This window comes from Myotis davidii, unplaced genomic scaffold (genome assembly GCF_000327345.1).
Source record: "Myotis davidii unplaced genomic scaffold, ASM32734v1 scaffold687, whole genome shotgun sequence".
Classification (NCBI taxonomy): domain Eukaryota; kingdom Metazoa; phylum Chordata; class Mammalia; order Chiroptera; family Vespertilionidae; genus Myotis; species Myotis davidii.
In genome coordinates, this window is record NW_006298971.1 from 334,092 (window position 1) to 348,724 (window position 14,633).

Below are 14,633 nucleotides of genomic sequence, written 5' to 3' on the forward strand. Positions count from 1 at the left end.
AGGAAGGAAAGGAAGGAGGGGATAGGGAGGAGAGAAGAGAGGGAGGGAAGAGGAGAGAGGGAGAGAAACATTATGCAGGCATATCAATTGGTTGCCTCCTACATGAGCTGGGGATGGAACCTGCAATCGAGACATGTGCCCTTGACTGGAATTGAACCCACGATCCTACAGTCCAAGGCAACCCTCTCACCATTGAGCCAAACAGGCTAGGGCAAGACTGGTTTTTTAAAAGGAATTAATAGGGCATGACATAAGTGTCAGGCAAAATTTACTTTTTTTAAAAAAGGAAGGAGGGCATTTGTTTTTTTAAATTGATTTTAGAAAGAGGAACGGGGAAATAAACATCATTGTAAGAGAGAAACATTTATCGGTTGCCTCCCACACTTACTCCAACAGAGGATCAAACCCACAACCTGGGTAATGTTCCCTGACCGGGAATCAAATCTACCACCTTTTGGTGTATGGGACAATGCTCCAACCAACTGAACCACCCAGCCAGGACAAGAATTTATTTTTAAAAAGCTGTATCTCAACTATCTGTGAAGAAACACACAAACTCTGGGAAAAACAGCACATTTACCTTTGTCATTCCAGAGCTCACTCACTGAGGAGCCATAGCCACTGCTCACACTGCCTAAGCAAAAAGTAGGGAAGGAATTCTAACCCCAATGTAGTGTTTCCACCTGTGGGTAATCACGTGCAGAAGACCAACTCAGAGGTGGAACAGATCTGTTGACCTGCTTGCTACTTATTTAAATAATATTCTTTATTAGAAATTCCACTAGCTTTTATTCTTTAATAAAAGTGCAGACACACCTCTCTTCCATGTTCTGTACTGCTTTAAAATTTATTAAAGCAACACACAGTCCCTACACCTAGCCCTCTCCACATCAAAGAGGAAGAGAGTGGGCTCAGCTTTCTGCAGGCAGATTAGCAGTGTTTACCAAGAAGCCTTATATATAACAGGTCACTAACAGTAGTTGAAGACCTCCTTTTGCTGCAGCAGAAAACCTTACCTTGGAGATTGAGATGATACAGATAAGATCAGGCAACCCAACAAAGAACCTTGGGTACGAGAGGCCACCAGACCAAAGAGATCTCACAAAGGACAGGCACTTTACTCACAGAAGAATCTGAGACCACTGACTTATATCTGAAATATAAGCTTAGTAATCTGTCTTAGCACAAGGCATCAAATCAGAAGAAGGGAAAAATTAACATCTCAGAAACTCTTAGCAGAATACAAAAAACAGATGACAGCTAATAACAAAGAGAGAAAAAATAAAAACTCAAAAAACCACCCTAACCGGTTTGGCTCAATGGATAGAGCGTCGGCCTGTGGACTCAAGGGTCCCAGGTTCGATTCCAGTCAAGGGCATGTATCCTGGTTGCAGGCACATCCCTCGTAGGGAGTGTGCAGGAGGCAGCTGATCGATGTTTCTCTCTCATCGATGTTTCTGGCTCTCTATCCCTCTCCGTTCCTCTCTGTAAAAAATCAATAAAATATATTTTAAAAAAGACAAAAAACAAAACAAAAAACCATAGTGCCCTGGCCAGTGTTCTCAATGGTTTGAGCGCCAGGCTGCTCATCAAAGGGTCTCAGATATGATTCTCAATCAAGAGCAGGTACCTGGGTTGCAGGTTTAACCCCCAGTCCTTGTCGGGGCATGTGTGGGAGGCAACCAATGTGTCTCTCTCACATCGATGTTTCTTCCCCACTTACTCCACTCTCCACTCTTTCTAAAAAAAATCAATAAAAAAAAAAATCTATTCATGATTGAGGATTAACAACATAAAAGCATACTGATCTGAGTAATTAGTGGTATTCTAACATTTTTTTGCAAAGCCAGATAAGAAGCTTTGCATTGAGTTTCTATGCCATACACCTGAATACCCAAGATCCAACTGACTACACGCTTAGGATAAAAGCACATGACCAACCCTGGGTTCCTATCCATTAGAATTGCTCCTGAAAGTCAAAATGAGTAGCTGCTACTCATTCTCACCTTCACCGGAGGGGTGGTTCCTGTTCCAGAGTGCCTCCGGATCTGGCAGCCATTCTGGCTGGGCCTCTGTGGCTTGTTGTTCAGTTGGGGCTTCTTCACAGTGCCTCCATGGTCATTTCTCACAGAATCAACCTTCTCTGCAGTTGTTTTGCTTAAAAGCTAATTAAAACACGTGAAAGAGATTAATGCTCTTATCAAAGCAAGTATCATTTAGAAAAAGTTCCCTTCTGATTCCAGCTTTCTAATTTACCTAAGAAAATAATTCTAAATAGTGTAGTTCTTCTAAATAAAACTTACCACAGAGCTGTTGGCATCTGGTAAAAACTGTCCAAACTCTGACAACAGATCTTCCTGATTTTTAAAAAGGCGAGCCACCTGGGCATAAACCTCCTGCTCAGTCAACGCTGGAGTGTAGTTTCCTCCAGCTTCCTTGGCATTTCGCTGCTCTTTCTGACAAATTGCAAATGGAAGAGATCATATTGGAGGGACACTGATGACTCCTTTTGCACATTTTTTGAGACTTCTGACAAGGAGCTCTGTATGTTACCTACTTGGGCTACATTTGAAAAAGTCTATAATTTTAGCAACTGTTTTGACTGAAAACTTTAAGGTGAGAAAGTGTGAAAAATGGTGGCTGACAATTCCTTTTTAAAACATATTTAAAATTAGTTTGTGAATCCACAGAGGACCACTACCAATTGGTAAAGACAAAAAATTATAGAGAAATTTCTCCTTACACAAGTCATCCTATAAACTTCCCAAATAAATAAGCATGCATTTCACAGGGCAGTAACTTTAAAAATGCTGACTACCTGCTATAAGGTAATTAAAGCCAAGCAATAAAATGCTTTATAAGTACTTATCATAGTTTTCAACTGGTTCATTCACATTAAGAATTAGGAGACACAATAATACTTATTCAAATTCTTCTTAGACTAGATGCCCTCAGAGGGTGACCTGGTTAAGACAGGATGAAAGGGTAACTCTCTTACCTGATATGTGTGCAAAATTTCCAGGAATGCTTTATAGATGTCTGGTTGGCCCTGGAACCTGTTCTTGATCTTATTAACATAGTTGATAGCATGATTAAACTCCACAGGCTGATTGTTCTGCAAGGATGGGGCCGTTCCCAACGAGATTGTCACTGGTGTATGAGGTTGGACAGGTGGAGAGCGTGGGGATGCGTATGGTGGGAGTGGGGGGGTCTGCTGGCTGGCGGGAGTATGTGCTTGTAGTTGGGAAGGCTAAAAAGAAAAAAGTCTTTATTCTCCTCAGGAACAGATGGTTTGACATAGGAAAGTTTGAACTAAAGAGAAACAAGGTGTCTGATTAACTTATATCCTTTATTCACTCTGGCCAGGCCATTTCAGCCCAACTCAAATCACATTGGGCAGGGGTGAGAAGTATAGAGGGCTCACAATTCTCATACAAATATTTCAGTTTCAAAATTTCTAAATACAGCCTTAAAAATAGATACAGGAAGAACTTTTCACATGCAATTTTAAGTATACTAGCTCAACAGGTGCAAGAATAGAAAAAAACTCATTCTACATGTATCTTTAGTGTCAAAAGAGACAATTTAATGTTACAGTAACTCCACATCAAAGTCTTGTACGCCAGCTCTGTCCAACAGAACTCTGATGATGGAAATGTTCTTTATTTACACTGTCCTGGATGATACCCACCAGCCACATGAGGCTATTGAGTACTTGAAACACAGCTAGTGCAACTGAAAAACTGAATTTACTTTAATTAATTTAAATTTTTATATAGCCATATGTGGCTACTGTATCAGACAATGCAGTTTTAGATAAAGTACACCCATTATTATTATTATCATTGTCATCAGAATTTTCTGCTTAGCTTGATTATGACCTAGTCTGGTAAATGGAGTAGCCTCTGTAAAATGATGACCATGTAGCCAGTAGCATAATCTGATCATAAGATGAACATTTCTGCCTGTGCTGTCAAAGTACCACTCATTACCCAAGCAAAGTTTCCACCTATTGGGGTGCTCTTGGTTCAATAAGCATAAGTTGGGGGCAAGAGAGTCCTTGTAGGTTGTTCATGTCTTGATTTAAACAGATCTAAATATGTGGTATATAAATGTGAACCATTTGATAGGGATATGACTACTGCACCTTCTCTGATGAAATCACTGCAATATGTCTATCTAGTCTTATATAAAGGGGAAATGTCAAAAGAGGGTGGTTTCTAGGGATGCATTTCATGTAATGCAAAGTATTCCAAGTGCTCACCTTGCTGACTTTGGCAGGTGGGGGCTGAGGAGCTGGCTGGGCAGGAGCTGGGGCTGACTGGGCTGAAGGCTGGGAAGGATGTTGGGGTGGTGGTTGAGGCTGGGGCTGGATGCCATGGGTGGGAATCTGATGGACCTGGCCAGGAGTTGTCACATTCACCATGTCATTGGTTTGCACCTCAATCTTGTAGCCAGGAGGCAAGAAGGTATTGAAGCCCATGATCAGGTCTGGGTGGCCTTTGAAGAGCTGGGACACACGACTTATCACTCCTGGAGTGTCAATGCTGATAAAAAAAAAAAAAATTGGCAAACTTGAGAAGCACTATAGTAAGAAAAAAAAATCACACTGACTACATTCTCTAGACAGGAAAATAGATAAAAATCAACCTGCATATTACAAAATTAAGAACATACAAAGAAATTTGAAATTTCAAAGACATTTGGTCACAATTTTGAACAGAATATACAGTTAATAACAATCCTATCAAGCAGATACTCAGACAGTAAATCTAAAGCTGCAATATCCAAGCAATATCCAACCTGTGATACACCAGTATAAATCATCATGTATCTACATTTTCCCAATTAGTTAGCTACGCTCTTATAACAACGAACCATGCCAGAATATTTGTGTATCTTAAGTCAAAGAGCAAGTAGCCTAATCATTACCAGTCTACTCCCTTGTTTTGTGATGAAATCCTAAGAAAATTTTAGTTAAGATCTAGGGACTATAATTTTCATCAATAAATCAATACATCAAATTAAAGCATCATCCTGAAAATTAAACCCCCCAAAAGGAACATCCATTATCTTTCAGAAGACAAGAATAAGCTATATTCTCCCTCCAAAATCAACATCCTAAGCACAAAGCTTGTGTACAACTACATATATCTTTTACCTCTGTGATTTAAATTCCTTCATGATGTCAAGGAAATCATTGTAGACCTGAGGCTGACTACCAAACTGCAGCTTCACCTGGTCAAGATAGGACAGTGCATCCTCCACCTGAAGCAGGTTATAAAAAGGAAATAAGCCAAGAATTATAAAAAACAAACAAATGATTTATGCCCAAATAAAATTAACATAGTAAATGAAATAGGAATATATAGTAAAACATTAAAGTATTAAAAATTAGTATGGATATCAATAATAAAACACAAGCTTCAAATAAAAATCAAGTAGCCTTGCCTTGGATACTTTTGGAAAAAATGATTAGTGAAGCATACACGTGAGTATCTCATTCACTTATTTGTTCATTTATTCATCTCACAAATATCTACTAAAGCTACAACATGCTCTATCAGGCCCAAAGTGGGGTACCAATGAATCAATGACAAATAAGCCACAGTCCCTGCTCTATAGAAGTTCTCTCACATCTAGCTGGGAATCCTAACACAGTGGTATAAGGGGACAATCACTGAACACCCAGAGAGAACATGAGAAGAGCACAAAGGCTTCTCCAGGAAGTAATTTGTAAACTGAGTCTTAAAGGATGAATACAAGTTAGCAAAACTGAAGACTCATGAGAAAGAGGAAACAACATGGGCAAAATCCCCGACAGGACACTAGTTCACTTAGCAAATTGCAAACAATTTAATTTACCTGGAGGGTTTGTGTTGAAGAGGAGGAATGGTGGCAAGAAGAGTGACAAGAGGAGACAGAAGAGGAAGCAGGACCTGATCCTAAAAGACCTTTAAAACTTGTTAGAAAGCAACTGAGAATGTTATCTGCATTTTAATGTATTCAATTTGGCTACAGTACTGAGACAAATTGGTACAAGAGCAGGATAGATTGAAAGGAGGCAGGAAAACCAGTTATGGTCCAAGGCTAACTCACATGTGAACAGTAGTTGCTCAAACTATAGTCCTGACCAAAGGAACAGGGAGAACTGAATAGATTCAAAAGTTTTTTAGGACTCAGAAATGACAGGGATTGAAGACTGACTGAATATGGGAGATAACGGAAAAGGAGGAGTCACTAAATTATAAATTATTTGAGCATTTGCAAAGAGAAACAGTTTGAAGGCTAGAAAGTTATAAGTCTGATTTAGAACAACTTACTTTTTAGTTACTCAGGAGATATCCAAGGAAATTACCTACTAGGTGCTTCCTATCTACTCTGGGATTATTTTAAATTATACAAAATATCAAGTTTAGGAAAGTTTCAAAAATAAACTGATTTGATAAACTCTACTTGTGATAAATATTGTGAAATAGAACATTTATGTTCAAATAAAGCATTAAATGACATCTCAAGAGTTGCCCAAACTTCCAAAATGGCCATAGTTAATCAGTGTATTTCAGTGTTGCTAGAGCACAGATTATATGCTTGGTTGATACGCACTCACTTGATGGCTGGTTTTTCTTTACAAATAGCATGACAATTTCTATTGAAACTCAATAAACTAATTCATATTCAGAACTTTTCATATTGAAATGTTTCATTAATGACAAATTGATGGAACATAAAACTCATTAAGTTTGCAGAAGGAACAAAGACTTTGGAAGATATTTTAAAATAGTGTTCACAATCATACGACAAAGGAGGAGTTATCAAAAATAAACAAACACCAAAAAAATTAAAGTTAAAAAATAAATAAACAAGCATACTATGGTATAATGTAATTAAAATAGAGAGAAAAAGTGCAGAAACCCAAAGGAAAGAAATTATGCATGATGTGTTTATGTTTGGAAGAAAAGGTATAGGTCCTACTAAACCGCTATTAGTTATAAAATAACACTATGCTTAAAAAAAATAGCTTTGACACCACATTATAAGATAACTGCATATAAAGAGTGTGGAAATTCTCTCATTATCTAAAGTATAGTTCAAAAGCAAGTATGCAGTTCTAGAAACCACAACTTAAAAAACACACACATTTGGAACTAGTCATTTAGAAGCTACACATTTAAGGGGGCACTAGACAGGAGACTCTTAAGACTCTGCTGACGCATTTTCCTGATTCACTTCAATAGGCATTTTTAAGGTTCCTAACCTTCTGAAGTTCATAAGTTCATTGGGAGGGGAGAAAACACAAACTGTATGGAGAGCTCACTAAATATGTGCCAAATATCAATAAGTAACTAAAGTACACCAAGCCAGCCTCAAATTATTCAAATGTTCCATCAATATGCCAAAGACAAAAAAGTACAGACAGTGTTGGTGCTTGAAAAAGCCTACACTGCCCTAGCGGGTTCGGCTCAGCAGATAGAACGACGGCCTGTGAACCGAAGGGTCTCAGGTTCGATTCCTCCGGTCAAGGGCACAGACCTCGGTTGCAGGTTCCTCCTGTCTGGGGCTCGTGCAGGAGGCAACCAATCTGTGTTTCTCTCACATCGATATTTCTCTCTGTCTTTCCCTCTCTCTTCCACTCTCTCTAAAAAATCAATAGAAAAATATCCTCAGGTGAGGATTAAAAAAAAATAATAAAATAATAAAAAAAGAAAAACAAACTACTTTAAAAATGTTTAAAATAATTAATAAAAAGAAATAGCCTATGCATTCTTACTGGACACTTCCTTATTACAGAATATAAACTGTTTACTGAAGTGGATTCAAATGATCATAAAGCTTTTTAAAACTAATCTAAAAATGGCAATGTGAGAACACTGAATGAAATTACATGAAGGGGCAAAGGATCTAAATAGACACCTTTCAAAAGAGGGACATTCAGAAAGCCAAGAGACACATGAAAACATGCTCAAAATCACTAATCATCCGAGAGATGCAAATCAAAACAACAATGAGGTACCATCTCACACCTGTCAGAATGGCTATTATCAACAAATCAACAAACGACAAGTGCTGGAGAGGATGTGGAGAAAAAGGAACCCTTGTGCACTACTGGTGGGAATGCAGACTGGTGCAGCCACTGTGGAGAACAGTATGGAGTTTCTTAAAAAAAATAAAAATGGAACTCCTGAGAATTGCTATTGGATTTAACAATATGGAGATCATTAGTGATCTTGACAGGAACAGTTTTGGTGAAGAGATGTTATTGAAAATTTGATTGACAGAGGTTCAAAATAGAATGGAGGATAGCAGATAAAATATACTTCAAGGAAAGAATTATTGCCCTGGCCAGTGTCGTTCAGTTGGTTGAGCATCGTCCCATGCACCAGTCACCAGTTTGATTCCTATTCAGAGCATGTGCCCAGTAGGTAAGAGATCAACCAAAGGACTTGTATGCATGCATATAAGCATAACCAATAGACATAAGACACTGGGGGATAGGGGAGGCTAGGGGACTGTCTAGGGCGGGGGGAAAAAAATGGACAGATATGTAATACCCTTTGTAATACTTTAAGCAATAAAAAAAATAAAATAAAATAAAAAGGTAGGTAAATAAAAAAGCTTGTGACTAAAAAAAAAAGAGCAAAAGTCCTAACTCGACCCATGACTCCAAAGCCCTTTATAGTTTCTGTAAAACAGATAAAGCACAGTCTACTTATACCCCAGTGAGGAAGGTAAAATAGATGTTGTGCTTTGATAGAGCTGGCTGACAAAAGCTATAAAGATAAATACATTTTCGTTAGCCTAATAGCAAGTTTATAAGCTCTTTTGCAACATTAGGTATTAACTGCTGGAATTAAGTCACATCAAACCAACTTTTACCAAAATATTTTTAGAGCTTGGTGAAGTGCTAAGTATAGTAATAATACATTTTGGTACACAAACATCACTCTATAAGCAGAGAGTTAAAATGTTATAAGGAAAACAACAATATAGCTAATACGTATTTCCCCCAAAGACAGAGCCCAGAGTGAAGTTTCAGGCCCATAAATAATTTGTACTCTTTTTAAAGACTATGCTTATATACAGTCAACTCTTCATTATTTAAGGTAATATAGAAAATGAAAATTTTATAAAAACCTTCTATACAGCTCAGCATTAGTGTGCTTTATATTTATGTAGCATTTACTTTCCTTAGGCCAATATTAAACACTAGAGGCCCGGTGCATGAAATTTGTGCACTTGGGGGGGGAGAGGGGGGTTTCCTCAGCCCAGCCTACACCCTCTTGCTGTCAAAAAGCCCTCTGGGGATGTCTGACGGCTTAGACCTGCTCCCCACGGGCCTAAGCCATCAGTTGGACATCCTTAGCACTGCTGTGGAGGCGGGAGAGGCTCCTGCCACCACCGATGTGCTCGCCAGCCGTGGGCCCGGCTTCTGGCTGAACAGCACCCCCCATGGGAGCACACTGACCACCAGGGGGCAGCTCCTGCATTGAGTGGGATTGGGCCAAAACTAGCTCTCCGACATCCCCCGAGGTGTTCCAGATTGCAAAAGGGTACAGGCCTGGCCCAGGGACCCCACCAGTGCATGATCTGGGCCAGGGAGGGACACAGAGGGTTGGCCAGCCGGGTAGGCGGGAGGGCTCCAGGGTGTGTCCAGCCCACCTCAGTCCCCAGCAGAAGCTAACCTACCAGTCAGAGCATCTGCCTCCTATGGTCAGTGCACATCATAGCAGCTGGTCGACCAGTCAACTATCTGCCCCCTGGTGGTCAGTGCATGTCACAGTGAGTGGTTGAACAGCCTTAACATATCATTAGCATATTACGCTTTGATTGGTTGAACAGATGACTGGACACTTAGCATATTAGGCTTTTACTATTTAGGAAGTTCCTGAGAACCCAAACCAAGGAGAACAGGATCAAGGTGAACTTGACTAAGTATCAAGGAAAAGAAGGCTGAGATATTTGCTAAACATAATGAATCCTTCAAGGGTATATTATACATTCCTACCTGCAAGCTACTTAATATAATTAGGCTGATTGGACCAAATAAACATCCAACATCTTTCTTTTCTCTTTATAGTTCTTTAATTTTATATTTCCTGCACTCAAGTTTAAGCTTTATATTAATGTAAAAAGAAAAAAACTGAAATCTGTAACATTTGCGGCAACAATCACACACACATTCTAAAAAATAATACTCAAGCAGAGAGTGAAAATTAGCTGAGAACACAAACTTCACTTCTCCACAGATGCCTCATGAATTTCAAAGCACTGAAAACCTATGGCACATACCCTGGCCAATGGGGTGTCTCAGTTGGCTGGACCTCATCCCACACACTGAAAGACTGCTGGTTGATTCTGGGTCAGGGCCCATGCCCAGGCTGTGGGTTCGATCTCTGGTAGGGGTCATGCAGGAGGTAGCCAACCGATGTTTCCCTCTCACATGGATATTTCTCTCTCTCCCCCTCCCTTTCTCTCTAAAAAGCAATAAAAAATTTTTTTTTTTAAAAAGAACTAAGAGTTCAAAATGAGACTTCCAAAAAATGGACTTTGTTGATTTCATATGAAAATGGCCCCTCAATCCTGATCTGTCTGAGTGCCATGCATTCATAAATTCCAGAAATGTTTGTTGTCTGCTATGAGAGAAACTTTTTGATGGAAGGAAAAGAGCTGAATACCACCTTGAGCCTCTGAAACTGCTGCTGTCCCTGCACTGGTGCAACTGGTGGGCCTGGATGAGCATGACTCTGGACCACCTGGCCTCCGTGGGGCTGCACAGCTGTTGGGTGATGATGGCTGCTATGAACTGCTGCTATGGTGGGTCCATGACTGCCACCAGAGCCCTGTGGCACAGCTGAAACCTGGGGTGGACAAAAGAGATACAAGAAAGGTCAAGGCTTGTGTATCTTGCCCAAATGTGTTTAAAGAACATACATACACAAAGATAACTAGAAACTCAAATTTTCCACAAGATGAAATTGGTGAAATAAATTATAGCACACTCATTATAAAATCCTATGCATTGTTATGTATTACATAGCTCAGTACTTCTCAAACTATCTGTGATTAAGCACCAGTTTTCCTTTTTTCTTAAATTACAATCCATCACGGGCTGCTACTTTTATAAAATACAGTAAAAATGGCCCTGGCCGGCATTGCCTGCTGGTTAGAGCATCGACCTGTGCTCCGGAGGGTTGCGGGTTTGATTCCTGGTCAGGGGCACGTACGTACCTGGGTTGCAGGTCCAATCCCTGCCCCTACTCAGGGCATGTGTGGGAGGCAACCAATCAATGTGTCTCTGTTACATGGATTTTCTCCCCGCTAACCTCTTCCACTCTCTCTCTAAAAATCAAGGGAAAAATATCCTCACTCCTCAGGTGAGGATTAAAAATAAGTAAGTAAATAATAAATACATAATAAAAAATAAAGTAAAAATGGATTACCAGAAAAGTGAAATAAAAAATACATCAGCCCACAATTTTCACTATTGGATTTTACAGATATAAAATTACAATGTCGCTGAAACCGGTTTGGCTCAGTGGATAGAGCATTGACCTGCGGACTGAAAGGTCCCAGGTGCGATTCCGGTCAAGGGCATGTACCTGGGTTGTGGGCACATCCCCAGTAGGAGGTGTGCAGGAGGCAGCTGGTCGATGTTTCTCTCTCATCGATGTTTCCAACTCTCTATCTTTCTCCCTTCTTCTCTGTAAAAAATCAATAAATATCTTTTTTAAAAAAATTTAAAAAAAAATAAAAAAATTACAATGTCTAGTTGCTATTAAAGTTTCTAAACACTAAATTTCTACTTACACAGGAGCTGCCCCCAGCCCGCAGGCCCTGATTGCCCAATCAGGGCCTGCTGGCCAACCTCTTGGCCCCTTCCCCTGGCTGGCAGGCTCTGATTGCCCGATAGGGTATGGGTAACTGGGGGTGGGTGGCAGTGGACGCAGGCAGCGCCAGGCCAAGGTGGATGTGAGTGAGTGGGGCCCGATTGCCTGCCGGTCATCCCACACACAGAGGGCGACCAGTGTTGGCGGCAGGAGGCGGGGCTGGCTGCAGGCAGCCAGGGAAGATTGGCCCTGATCGCAGGCCAGGCCTAGGGACCCTACCCGTGCACGAATTTCATGCACCATGCCTCTAGTATTTTATAACATTAAAAAAATGTTCACAATCTTATAGAGGATAAAAGAAATCAAATATATGGTGACAAAAGATTTGACTTGGGATGATGGGCACACAATGCAATATACAGATGATGTATCATAGAATTGTATAGCTGAATCCTATATCATGTAATTAGCCAATGTTACCTCAATAAATTTAATTAAAAAGAAAAAAATGTTCACAATCCGTAAGTTGAATGTATTTGTGTTCCCATTTCCAATATGAATTTAAACTTTTAAATAATTTTATAAAGCACATTACAAAGCAGTATATAAAATACAATAAAAAGATTTTAAACCCTAGACAACAAATATACATCAAAATGTTAGCATTTTATCTTGTTGTGTGGGGTTAGAAAAGAATTTTACTTTCATTTTTCTTATCCTTATTTGCTTCTAAAATAAACAAAATTTTTTTCTAAATTGTTGGTTTGACCTCAGACATCTTTCTTTTCTATTTTCTCATGCACATTCATCCTCTTTCTCTCATTCTCTTATAAGTTTAGGGGAACATAAAAGCATAAGCCACTTTCCTCCCATTTCTATTACAAGTAATGCTATGTAACATTTACAAAACTTTTAAAAGTTTTCCTATTTCAGAACTGTTACTCACTACAGACGACAACTAAAGACAAATATACCTAATTTGCCACATCTCCAAAATAAGAAAAGTAAGAAAAACAAGCAACTTTTTTTTCTTCCAAGTCCTAAACTTAAAGATTTGATCTGTAGCAGTCCTCTGTACATGAAACTTTCTCTAAACAATGTTAAGTTGTGTCCTACAACTAATGAGAAGATATTTGTGGGTTTTTTCCAAATTCCCCACAAATTTATAAAGATTAACCTGGGTAAAAATAATACAAATCCATAGAAATAATACAATATAACATTAGGAGTAAAAAAAAAATATTTAAGACAATTCTAAAAGCTCTAATATATCTCACGTGTTATTATTTTGAGCTTCTAATTCCAATATGAATAAAATGGATAGGTTTAGTTTATAATTCTTTGAGATGGCTGGTTTTATATGAACACATTATAATTTCTAGTATACAAACAGATATAACGTTATCTCAAGTGTAGGAAACAATCATGAACCTGTTCAGATGAAAATAATCAGCCAAGGAAAACAAGCAACCTTTTTTTCTTCCAAGTCCTAACTTAAAGATTTGATCTGTAGCAGTCATTTGATCTGTACATGAAGTATATAGGAATTATACTGCTTCAAGGGGGACTCCTGAGAAAGAGTGGCACACCTAAGGAATCACCATATCCTACTTCACCTGGTTTCTTTCTTCTTTGATTGCTTTCTTGTAACTCCAGAATCTGACACAATTGTCAAACTGTTCTCAAGGAAAATTATACCAATTTATATTCCCAGCACCAGTCATAGCTTTTATTTTTTAAAATATATTTTTTATTTCAGAGAGGAAGGGAGAGGGGGAGAGAGATAGAAACATCAATGATGAGAGAGAATCATTGATCAGCTGTTTCCCGCATGCCCCCCACTAGGGATTGAGCCCACAACCTGGGCATTGTGCCCATGACCAGAATCCAACCCAGGACCCTTCAGTCCACAGGCCGACATTCTATCCACTGAGCCAAACCAGCTAGGGCACTAGTCATATCTTTTAAAAGTCACTAACAAGTTAGGTTGAAGAAGCCCTCTCCAGACCAGTTAAATAAGTTATGATTCAGATGTCCTGGGATGGAATATTAACTATGCAGTAATTCTTTAAAAAAATTACGTGGATCTCTACATATATTCAAGTGGAAAGTTGTCTACTATATAATAAGTGAAAAGAGCAAATAGCAGAACAGTATATACTGTATGATCCAAATTGTGTAAAAAAAGAAGTGTATCTAGACTGGTAGGCAAGTAAATATAGATATGTTTGTATATGCATACAAAATGCTGGAAACCCAAGAAATACACCAGTGAGATAAAGTCGAGGGGTAATTAGAAAAGGTAATTTTATATTTTTTTGTAATGATGATATTTACTTTCCTAATTTAAAAAGATAAAAAAATTAAATTTCTTTTTTCGCAAAATAGATCAAGTTGGTCAGGATGTAAACAATAGGAATATACAATGTTGGTGGAAATATAAATTGGTACAATCCTGAAAGCCAATCTGACATCACCTGCTAAAGTGAAGATGTGCACACCCTAGGACTCAGCAATCCCTCTCCTATATACTGGAGCAACTCTTCCTCATGTGCCCTCTCACCTGCTGAGTGGTCTGCAAGAAGATAAAAAGTTTGCACCAAAATATAAACCAACTGCTTCACTAATAAGTACACTAATTAATTCAGCTGCCTTTTTTTACTCAAGCAAGACTCTCTTGATAAAAGTAGTGTGTTCTTTTAGATTCTGGTAAAAGTTTACTTTGTCACAGGGTCACCACTGTTGAGTACTACTGCACTAGAGAGCCACCTAGGACATTCACAGTAGCACCTTTATAAAAAAGCA

General features: G+C 39.0%; 1 protein-coding gene and 1 long non-coding RNA gene across 6 annotated transcripts in view; one reads left to right on the forward strand and one right to left on the reverse strand.

Annotated features, from left to right (window-relative positions):
* Positions 1 to 10,671, forward strand: part of LOC107184792 — a 25,017-nt gene extending 14,346 nt beyond the window's left edge. Inside the window, exons 2-3 of the long non-coding RNA XR_001515701.1 lie at positions 9,732 to 9,742; positions 10,661 to 10,671. This is a non-coding gene — a long non-coding RNA (uncharacterized LOC107184792). The remainder of the gene's footprint in view (positions 1 to 9,731; positions 9,743 to 10,660) is intronic.
* SIN3A (SIN3 transcription regulator family member A) overlaps positions 1 to 14,633 on the reverse strand; it is a 78,588-nt gene that overhangs the window by 40,046 nt on the left and 23,909 nt on the right. For all 5 annotated transcript variants that reach the window (XM_006774576.2, XM_015571020.1, XM_006774575.2 and 2 more), the window contains 6 exons: positions 10,680 to 10,859; positions 5,162 to 5,268; positions 4,265 to 4,547; positions 2,999 to 3,250; positions 2,304 to 2,456; positions 2,007 to 2,165 (listed from right to left, as the gene is read on the reverse strand). In XM_006774576.2, the coding sequence (XP_006774639.1) occupies positions 2,007 to 2,165; positions 2,304 to 2,456; positions 2,999 to 3,250; positions 4,265 to 4,547; positions 5,162 to 5,268; positions 10,680 to 10,859 (1,134 nt within the window). The remainder of the gene's footprint in view (positions 1 to 2,006; positions 2,166 to 2,303; positions 2,457 to 2,998; positions 3,251 to 4,264; positions 4,548 to 5,161; positions 5,269 to 10,679; positions 10,860 to 14,633) is intronic.